The 11,325-nt window shown below is 34.2% G+C and overlaps 1 protein-coding gene across 1 annotated transcript; it reads left to right on the top strand.

Moving 5' to 3' along the window:
• Positions 1 to 1,951: 1,951 nt before the first annotated feature.
• LOC105333188 (uncharacterized) lies at positions 1,952 to 8,789 on the top strand. Its single transcript, XM_011436035.4, has 10 exons — positions 1,952 to 2,005; positions 4,053 to 4,189; positions 4,668 to 4,794; positions 5,391 to 5,483; positions 5,832 to 5,904; positions 5,992 to 6,054; positions 6,349 to 6,536; positions 6,966 to 7,010; positions 7,542 to 7,681; positions 7,983 to 8,789. Exons 2-10 carry the CDS (start codon positions 4,079 to 4,081, stop codon positions 8,064 to 8,066), a joined length of 924 nt encoding a protein of 307 aa, XP_011434337.3. The 5' UTR covers positions 1,952 to 2,005; positions 4,053 to 4,078; the 3' UTR covers positions 8,067 to 8,789.
• Positions 8,790 to 11,325: the final 2,536 nt, after the last annotated feature.

Here is an 11,325-nt window from a genome sequence, read left to right on the forward strand (position 1 = left end):
TCTCGAGGATATAGCCCATGTATCAAAACCAGTCGCCCACCAATTTATTCAAATATTCGTGATCTATCCCATGAAAACAAACAGAATCTGATAATACTATTTTTATTTTCCTCTGAACTTTGTCAATGTAGAAAAATAACTGTTAAGGTCAACAGAGATGTTTGACTTGAAATGACGGCAATTACCAGGTCGATCCTATACAAAAATCCACCAAGTAATTGTAAAAGGAGATACATGTATAGCATTTGTTGGTGTGCAGGTTGTTGACTGACTCTACTAGACAGACATATTTTTGTTTATAGCCGCTTACAAAATTTAATCGCTCTCTGACGCTTTGCCGACATTAAAAGCATGAGAGAGAGAGAGAGATTTACTACACAATATGCACAAAGACACACCAAAAGAGCCCGGATTTCAGTACTTCAGTACTTTGATTAATATAATTTGTGGTTCCTATTGCTCCAGTTTGTAACTATACCGTAAAGTTTCAAGCCCTGAACGTATTTGAATGTAATTTTAATAGTTTAGATCTTTGAAACCTGATTTTTATATTTTTCATTGTTACGATCCCTTCATCAAGAGCACTTGCAACAAGTTTAATTAACTACAGGGCACCTAGAACAACTGAGTGCATTGTTTCAATGACCACGAAGGCTTTTCCAAAGTCCGGTTGAATTCGTAGTTAGAGACTCGGAAGTTAGGGCACGTTGATTAGATCATATACATATACATAGTTCTTTTCCTCTGAAAATCTATATATCGAGAAATGAATGTAAGGTTGCGATGAAGAAGAAAGTCGCAACCACATGTAGATGAACCCTGATTGGTGAGATGACACGGTAATTCATGAGGGAGCGATTGTTTCAACAAACCACAACTACTTCTCATTGTCAGTACTTAACCTGTTTTGCTTGCAGATTTCCATCGTGGACACTCACTTATCGCTTAGTATAATAACTATTCTATTATATTATATTGTATATGTGGTAAACTTTATCTTAGAAGCAAGTACTTGTGTTCAGTAACTCAAAATATGCTGGACAAGTATTGAAAATCATAGAGAGTCTTCGTAAAATTTTAGAGATACTGCATGTTTTGTAAAAATCTGTCTTATTCACCCCAAATAGAACGGACCTGTGATTTCTCACACTTAAGATTTGAAATACTCAATGCGCATAGCTTGTCTTCTCAGTAGAAGTGTTAATCACGTTAATAGCCACTCTCCAGACCTCCCAAATGATTTATTTCGCGTTATGTGTGTCAAATGATACATTGGCTTGCGGCTCCCCAGGCATCAAACTGTGAGTTAACAAATGGATGAATCTGTTGGGGGCTTGGGAACCAAAAGATCAGCGACCAATTATCCATGGTTATGTAGCCTACTTTTCGTATCTGCCATTGCTCTCCGAATAAACTTTTGTCTACATATTTGCTGGACGTCTCTGATTTTTTTTCATTCATTTATCACTGTTTATAACAGAGACATAAATAAATTAAATGTTATTTATGTCTCTGATTTATAGTTAACACTAAATTTATATTTATGTGAAAAAATCTTGAGAATGTTCGTTATTGACATTGTCGCCCAAATACACCACAGACTACAGAATTGCCGCACTGGGAAACTTATCATTTATGACATCCTTGAATCCTATTCTCTTTTGAGAAGTGGACAGGCATAGTCTGCATATGGATGTAGGCTATATGCCTGTCCACTTCTCAAAAGAGAATACCTTGAATCCTAGCTCTGGTTCGAATCATGATATGTGCCTGCAGAGACATAAATAAACAATTTTTTAATGATATTTATGTTCCTGGTGCCTGTTTAAAAATATGTGGAAGATATGTTATCCAACCAAAAAAAAGGGGGGAGGGGGGGGGGGTGATAGAATGTAAACAAAACGCATGAGGTGTTCCGATATCCTATCCCACAATTCCACTCAGTTCTATAAAACTGTTGGCTGACTGGCGTATAGGGTAGAAGTGTCAGCAGTCAGCACCGAAGGTATGTCTCGCATTTACATTTCATCTTTTTTTTTATCGAGTGCTCGTTTTTTAGCGCTGTGTTCGTATAACGTCTAAGAACAGAAGAAGGCAGTGGCGTCAGTGTGTGCGGGGTAGACTTATCAAAAATCTTGACAAGCAAAAAAAAAGCTCTTTGATAATGGTTATATATAACTTTGCTGGAAAAAAAGTGGGGTTGCTTAGCCCCTCCCCACCCCGGTTCCGACGCCTATGGATTCCGATAGTAAACCATTGCATATGACTAAAATACTGCACCTGATTGATTGAAGTCCATTGACCATATTGGCACGTTCATGGTCAATGATGTCCTCCACATATTCTCTTTTGAGAAGTGGATGTAGGCTATACCTGTCCACTTCTCAAAAGAGAACATCCTCCACACATCACGGGCCTCTGAATTTCTATCAATAAACCGTTAACTTTAATTAAATGTATTAGAACTTGGAAGAGAGATGACAGAGATCTATATTTATTTATTTATTCACCAATCAAGGGCCCTCAGGGGGCATATACATTAAAAAAAAAAATAATAATAATAATAATAATATCATGATTATAACAAATAATGAATGAAATACTGCTCACAATGTCCAGGCAACAATATGCAAAATGTTTCATTAATACAATGAAATATATGTATGGGATTTACACATCAGTGAATACAACAGCTATACAGAAACAAAGTGGCCTGAAAACAGAGAGTACCAAGGGACGGTGCCTGCACAGTCGATTAGACTGGTCTACTTGTACTCAAAGTGTTCAAGCCAGTATGCTTATACATAACATAACCCCCCCCCAACCAAAGTAAATACACTGCATAATATATCTGTATATATAACTATAATCATTATATTCCACCTTTAAGAATCATTTCACTGAGTTGTACAAGTACTTGTAAATCTTCAGTTGTCATAAGCCAGTAAAATTTTTGGTTATTGTCCATATATTGAAAATTTTTACAAGAGTCATTAGCTAATTTGTACAGAGTATCTCTTAATGCCTTATTATGATCACATGAGAATAAAAAATGTTTTTCATCATCCACTGATTTGACATTACATCTATTACAGTATCTTTCTTGTCGTGGAATGTCTTGATATCGTCCTCTTTCAATATTAAGTCTATGAGCGGAAATGCGAAAACGAGTTAAACTTCTCCTCTGCTCAAAATTTTTAAGTAATCTTAGGTAGTTCTCTTGGCCAAAATTTTGCTTAAAAGTGCTGTAGCAACTTAGTTTTTTGTCAGCGTGTATAGTGAATTTAGAATTCCATTCTTTAATAAAATATTTAAATAGATAGTCTCTAAGTGCTCTTTTGAATTTTTGTTTTGTTACTGACAGTAAATTGTTTGTGCCATCAATGCTGTTAGTTAAAAAATGAATTGAGCCATACCAGGAGGGAGTATTTTGTTGAAACAACTGTTTTGATTCACAATAAGCTGTTTTGATTCACAATAAGCATTATACAAAAGTGGAAATGATTGACTTTGATTCTCAAGTCTGTACCAATAACTTAACATAGATCTTATGATATCAAAATGTAAGGGAAATCTTCCCAATTCAGATAGAACAGCAAAGTTTGTTGCAGATTTATGTACACCAAGTATCGATTTGCAATATAAATAAATCTATATATATCCCCTACCTATATATAAATACACATACGGTATCCCTTATCTATATATAAAATACACGTGTATTTATTTATAGATAGGGTTTATAATATGTGTGTCTCTCTTCCCATACATTTAATAATCACTGGCTCGTAAGCAAATTCAAAGGGAGGAGGGGAGGGAGGGTTCAAGACTTATAAGAAATCTTAGCAGAAAAAATATGATAATGTCTTTTTTTGTAAGAAAAGGGGGGGGGGGAGCAAACTAAGCCCTATTTCTTATGATGCATAAATGGAAATCACACATCCAGCATTAAAATTTCATAGATGAATAATTACGGTAATCTATCTTCATGAGTGATCTTTCCAGATTTAGTTTACACTGTTGATCAATGATGCTTTTCTTTTCTATATAGAATTAATTTCAACTACCGGTAATAGTAATGGCACAGTACAAAGTCCATGATCCGGACAAGATGATCCAATGTCCTTTGAATAAAGCCCATGTTTTGCAGGCTAAGAGAATGCAATATCATATTATGGACTGTAGAAAAGTTTGTAGCCTAATTTAATTTTAATATATTCATATAACAATACACTTTACCAGGATTTAATTTTACGTTTCAGCTGGTAGTGGAAAAGTTCATTGCATTGACATATATTTTTATATTGCAAACTAATAATTTGCTTATTTAACATGTTAACTGTAATTAAAATTTTCTTTTTATGTTACCGGTATAAATGACAATTTATACAAGTTCCCTTTATCCCTTTTGGGGATTGATACTTGTCAGGATATGTTCCAAAACTCTATAGTTTCCAAAAATAACTTTATCAATTATGCAAAGCAATTATGAGGCCCTGCTAATAGGGGGTTCACAGTACCAACTTGTTATAACATCCATCATCATCATTTGAAAAATAAACGTAAGTGACAAATTTGATTTTTTAATTGTTTGTTTGTTCTACTGGGCGATGTTTTTCTTGTGTGTGTCAAAAAATAACCTCAGTATATAATGTTTTACATTGTAGAACTTCAAAGCAGATGAGCTGGCCACCTGTCCACTCAATGCCAGACATGTGATGCTAAAGAAGGATTACAGAGAGCACATGGAGAGTTGCCCAGACAGGGCTGTGGTTGAATCGATGATTTCTGGAGGTAAGGAATTTATTGAACCAATTTGACATTTCTCTAATTTTGACAAAAACTTGATTACTCAAGTAATGCCTTTCTCAGAAGGAGAAGTTATAGAACTTTAAAAGTTGTCCCCTGGTCAAGATATAAACAGGAGATCGACTCTGTTAAAAAAATACATAGTTAAAGATGCATTTATATAGGTCATCAAGCAATAAAAAAAAACTTCTCTTTAAAATGATATCAAATTGAATATAGGTATCGGGATTACTTTTCCCTCTACATAATTCCTTTGAAGCCGTAAAGTAGGGGAAAAGATTCTTCAATTCAATTATGATTTCATAATGGTTCTAGCACCAAAAAGACACTCTAGAATCATTTACTAAAGACACTCTAGAATCATTTACTAGATCTGACCTTAATTAGGGAATAGATTAATTAAATATCAACCAATATTATGTCCATGAATGAGTATTAAATTGTGGGACAGTTTGAAGTTGAACCATATTGATGTTCCAGTCTAGTTTATCCTGATATTATGAGTATTAATTGGATAGCTGTTGAATTCAATCCATTTGAAGTGAAGAATTGAATAAATTTAATACATCTGCCTTTTACAGAGACTGGAGAGGAATCTTCAATGTTCAGAGGATGTGTTGATCTTCCTGTTTATGAACAAGTGAACATCCCTAATGCAGAAAACTGGGATGATGGTCTGTGAATTATATTATTTTCAAAAGAATTTTTTTTTTATCGCCAGGTACTTTTCAATTTCAATTACGATTCAAGAAATAAACAGCAAGTTAAAAGTTCACATGGATATGAACTTGGTTGGTACATGAACAGATCTTCTGAGAAGCCCTTTGGGCTTCACAGGATTTGATCTTGTACCACCAAAATCATATCCTTTTATTTCATAAAGATCAAAAAATGCCTTAATGTGAAGGTGCCCCTTGTACAGCTATCTCCTTAAGTCATGTTTTTCTCTATGCATGCATGATTGAAACAACAAGATTTTCTGATGGGTAAAACTATTGTAATTATTATTAAATATTTTACAGAGATTCCATCTGTGCCTAGAATTGGAGTAGATCCCCAGCACTTGGCCAAGCAAGATCACATGATCATTCCAGGGTAAGGTGTCCTCATCCAATCAGATTACTGAACAGATAGAGCAGCGGAATGTTACACATCTTCTCATTGGTTGTTGATTACTTTCAGACTGACTAGGTCACAGAAGAAAGAGTTTGCTAGACAGATGCACTTTCCAGCTGAAAACAGGAGGTAGGTTGTTTTTGATATTGTTATCCCTTTTTCAATTGCAATGTACTGCTCAACATGAGTATTCATAAACTAAATGTGCATTATAGGTTGAATTCTTAAATTCTTCATGTATGAATATTTACTTGCCAAATTACAATGTATTGAAAAATTCAATCATTTCTTTAGTCACTTTTGTAAGCACTAAATCTTTATCGTAAATTATCTACTTTAAAAGAGAAAAAAAAAAGCCATTAAAACCAATGATCAGTGAGTATATTCAGTCTTATTTCACTTTTGTTATGTACATTATAACAGTTATGTGACTCATCAAGCAGAGAACAATGAGCCCAGCAAGGTGCCCCTCCCCCAGCAGTGTCCCCCCAAGACGACTGCACCCACAAAAGGGTCTCAGTCAATGAGGTCAAATCAACGTTCATCCGCAGTGTTTGCATATAGTTTATCAACGGCAGGAATAGGTCGAGGTCGAGGTCGTAGCCAATCAGGTAATGGACTGAAGGATTGTGATTATACCTCTGTAAATATTTTATATATGTAAGATTATAATGGATAAAACATGCTATTCTATCGACTTGCTGGTTTTTAAACACGAACAACCCTGCCAGGTGTCATATAAGTGGCTACATTAAATTCAAAACCTAATAACTCAAATTGTTTACCAACAAGAAAGTCTGCACTGCAACAAAAAAGTTTTCTTCAGTATAAAAATTACCTATTTACTGACTATTCTGACGATAGCAAGTTTATTGTCCCCCTCGACAGCAACTATTTGCCTCAAGAAATAGTTGCTGTCTCTTGGGACAATAAATTTGCAATCTACCTCATAGCCAGTAATTGAGTATATATTCTAGAATAAATACCAGTACTTGTTTTCAAATTTTGTTTTGTTTATGATTGGATTATTTTAATTTCAGGAAAATTGTTACCACCTCCTTCTGCTGTGCCTAAACTTAACAATGGTAGATATCCATTTAATTTTATATGTCAATATAGCCAATATTAAAGTAATGAGGATTTATTATTATAAAAATAGTGCCTGTTTGGGAGGGTAACTGTTGAAATTGACACCCAGAGAAAACCATTGTCATCCGACGCTAAGCGGAGGTTGACAATGGTTTTCGAGGGGTGTCAATTTCAATTACCCTCCCAAACAGGCACTATTTATTCTATTATATTGAACAACTTATTTTTAAAGAAAATTTTACTGCTTTTATATAGAAATGAAGTGAATTCTATGGCAAACCGTACGCGCATAATTTACGCGCAAAAATCTGTTGTGTTACCTGTTGCCAAGTGTTTTGCTAACGCTGAGGGTATTAGAACAGATTTACGACTGCGTCTAAACCAATCAGATTTCAGTATTTAACATGAAAGTATAGCAAAGTCTAATATTCTGTTTAATACATTTTATTTCTAACAAAAACATTAATTAATATCATGGAATAATTTAGAGAACTTGACCTTTTTATATATGAGTCTATGTTCTTCAGGTTTTGGGAAGGAAAATGGAAGAACAGAGGACTCTATGGAAGATCTCAATAAGAATCTGAAGAAGATAGAGAAGAAGCTCCGACAGATTGAGCTGTTGGAGACCAAGGTGGATGAGGGACACACCCTGACGGCTGAGGAGGTATAACACAAACTTGTCTCGTATATCACTAAGGCTTGAATAACATCAAACTGTTAATCCAATTAGATATCAGAATCATATGAAATTGGTTTTAATCTATTCTTATATTTTCTACCTACGTTAGTTTTATAATATCTCTATTCACTCCAATTCTTTAAATATTTAGAGCAAAAGTCTTTTCGTCAACAGTAACTTGTATTTTCTATATACATGTATTATAATGGACTTATATTACACAGTATAGTTTTGTTTAAGAAAAATATGTCATTCCACTTTATTAATTTTAAATATTATTTTGTAGGCTGAAAAAGTTGGTAAAAAGGAGAAGCTGACCAAAGAAAGAGAAGACCTGCTGCATCAGAAAGTGAAATCAAACAGAGGTTGAATGGCCACCAGTGTAGTTGAACAGTTACATGTTATTATAACATGATCTGTAAAAGCAAAATTTTTTCTTTGAGGTTAAATTTTGCTTATATTATTTTCAATATTACATGTTTATCTACAAAAATTATATTCCAACCCCCAACAATATTTATTTTCAAATTTTCGAAATTCAACTAATGAAAGATGGTTAATACCGTACTGTGTTGTCATGACAAATGTTGTTGTTAAAGTGATCTTATATTCTTTCTTAAAAATAAGTTTTCCTTAAACCTGCCTGCGTTCATGTGCATTTATAGAGGGTTGATAGACATTTAGAAATGTTTGTAGATTGGTTATGGTATCCAAGAAAACAATGGTTAGCTTGATTCTTGTTCAAATTGTTGTACAATTAGGCAAAAGTGTCGTCTTATTTCTATACTAATTTGCCGTGATTATAGGTGTAGGTGTAGACTCATGTACATATTAACAACTCAACATATATTGATATATTGAAAAAAAATTCAGTCAAACTTAGATTTCATGTGTGTAAATAATAATTATTTTTAAAATTGGGTGGGTGGGGGTGGGAGGCTGTTTGGTTTTTTTTTTCCCAGTCAAATAAAATTTAAAAAATAACAACATAATAAAGCCTATTCTCCTATGATCTCTGTGCAAGTCCAAATATGTTTAAGATACTTACAGTATATTGTTCTTCTAAGCCAAATTTTGATCATTAGTCTTATATTTTGAAATAAAGTGTTTAAAACAGATGTTATTATTTTGCTTTTATCTAATATACTAATAGATCCGTGTCTAATTAAATATGGTTTATATACACCCTTACTCAAATGCAGATCTCCGGTTCTTGTGAAGAAAATGTTCGTTCAAGTTGGATAGAATCAATTCAAGACAACAGAATTTTATTTTATTTTTACAATATTGAAGTGGTTTAGTATCCCGTCTCTTTCAAAAGTGTTTGATATTTTGTACCCATTGACATTTTCCCCAGAAAACTGGCTAAATGGCTCCTCCCATTTACATTTATTTCTTAACATTTTGCCGAAATAAACTTACTACTGTAACAAACTTTGTTATTTCGAACTTGATGGGACTGTTTTAAAACCCCGAGATATCCCAGTATTCGAGATATCTAGGGTAAAATCCGTACAAAAATAAATGGTTGGGACTTCGACATATCCATTGTAAATTCGAGATGGATAATACGTGTATCTATAAAATAAGTTAAGGACTACTATGCTATGATATTCATGTTTATCTATCTTAGTAAAACCATTAGCCCAGTCATATAACTAATGTCCATTTCTTTTATTTCCTGAAACGTTGTCACAACTATATAGAAGGATACTGCTCCAAACTTTGAAATCGTTCCTGTTTCTATCCTACCTAAATTGAACCTTGACAAAAAATGGAGCGTACACTCTATGAATCAAAAGGCATGCTCAAAGAATGGTGTTATCTTTTTCTTTTTTGGGGGGGGGGGGTGGGGGTGGGTGGGAGGATGAGGGGTCATTGTTTGGGTTTTTGTGTTGTTTTTATTTTATTTTTTTATCTTGTGGTGCGTAGTGCTCCAGTTCGTAACAAAACCGTTAAGTGTCAAGCTGTGAACGTATGTAATTTTGATAGTGTATATATATTTAGTAAATCGTCCTAGCTTGAAATTTATGATCCCTTGAATTCGTGACCCGAAATCTACATAAAAAAATGAGTTACAATGAACAAGGAAGCCGCAAATGAACATGTGAAATTCACGACACGTTATTTATATACTCGTATAAGTTACTATACTTACTATGATTTATAACGTTTACCCATTTGTTACATAAAGGAATTTGGATAAGAAAAAATGCTGTAAGTTTCTGTATTATTTCTTTTTAGGTCACCCGAGTCACTCAGGTGACCTTTAGATTTCTGTTTTGTTCGTCGTCGTTCATCGGTCGTAAACTTTTAAACATTTTTAGCTTCTTCTCTGGAACCACTGAACCAGTTTCAACCACATTTGGCATATAGCATCTAAGTGTATGGATATATAAAGGGGAGTAAATGATATGAAATTCATGGCCCCTGCCCCCACCCCCCCCCCCCTCCCCCGGGAGCCTCAACCCATCAAAATTATTGCCATCTTTAAAGGGGCATGATCACGATTTTGGTCAAATTCTATATTTCTGTTTCTATTATTTACAATGGTTTAGAAATGCATTTCTAATGATCAAATAAAATTTGAGAGTCATTCGTGGAGTTATAAGCAAGATACAGGGCTGAAAATTCTTTGTCATGTAAACAAGGCTCGTGCCCTGTTTTTGTTTACATAGGTTTAATATACCAGTAAAAAATCTTTTTCAACCTGTTTTGTCAATCTTTTTATTCATTTTAAGCACAATTAAAGAGTTCCTAACGTTTAAACATTCATTTAAGGTCTATAACTGGAATTTTCACTCTAACATTTAAAATGTAAACAAACGGTTGGTTACATAGCAAAGAATTTCAAGCCCTGTATTAAACTTGCTTATAACTCAACGAATAACACTCATATTTCGGTTGCCTATTGAAAATGCCTTACTGAAGCATTGTAAATATTAAAATCGGGGGGGGGGGGGGGGATTGATCAAAATCTTGACCATGCCCCTTTAAGAAAGCTTCTCCTGTATTCCAGGACATCAGGCAGTCAAACTGTTGGCATGATTGTAAGCATCGAGCTCCCTACCAAAATTGTGAAATTTATGCCCCCCCCCCCCCCACCGAGTCAGGGGTTCTGGCGCTACTAAATTAAGGTGGGACTCTATTGATCATATATAGTGAAAATGTATAATTCTTGAAAAATCTTCTCCTCTGCTTCTGGGTATTAATCCGATGAATTAAGTCATACATTTGATGAGGAAGAGTGTCTCTTCAAAAACTGGGAATTTCATGGCCCCTGGATCAGGGGTTTTGAAGCTAGGGCGGGGCTCTGATGATTTAATGTGACCAGCCATGACATTTTGGGTCCAATTGCAAATGAGAAATTTTCAAAAATGAGATTTATGCTTATTCTTACAGTTCATTTCATGGCCCCTGGATCAAGGGTTCTGATGTTAGGACAGGGCTCTAATCATTGTATAAGGAAAATGCATTAATTCTTTTAAAAAAATCTTCTCATTTTATCCCACTCACAATTCAACTTGTTGGTCAATGTTTTTGTGATTGTGTCACCTGTCCTTTAAGCAGATGATCTACATGTATAAGTACATAGTTATAACAGAGACATAAATAACAGTTATTTATGT

The sequence above is a fragment of the Magallana gigas genome, chromosome 5 (assembly GCF_963853765.1).
Source record: "Magallana gigas chromosome 5, xbMagGiga1.1, whole genome shotgun sequence".
Lineage (NCBI taxonomy): Eukaryota > Metazoa > Mollusca > Bivalvia > Ostreida > Ostreidae > Magallana > Magallana gigas.

What these genes read in the sequence shown, in the direction of transcription:
- LOC105333188 (XM_011436035.4), top strand. Translation starts at nt 4,079, where the DNA reads ATGGCACAGTACAAAGTCCATGATCCGGACAAGATGATCCAATGTCCT. An exon ending in TTTCCAGCTGAAAACAGGAG is followed by an intron (nt 6,055 to 6,348) that starts GTAGGTTGTTTT and finishes ACATTATAACAG; the next exon opens with TTATGTGACTCATCAAGCAG. An exon ending in TGTGCCTAAACTTAACAATG is followed by an intron (nt 7,011 to 7,541) that starts GTAGATATCCAT and finishes TATGTTCTTCAG; the next exon opens with GTTTTGGGAAGGAAAATGGA.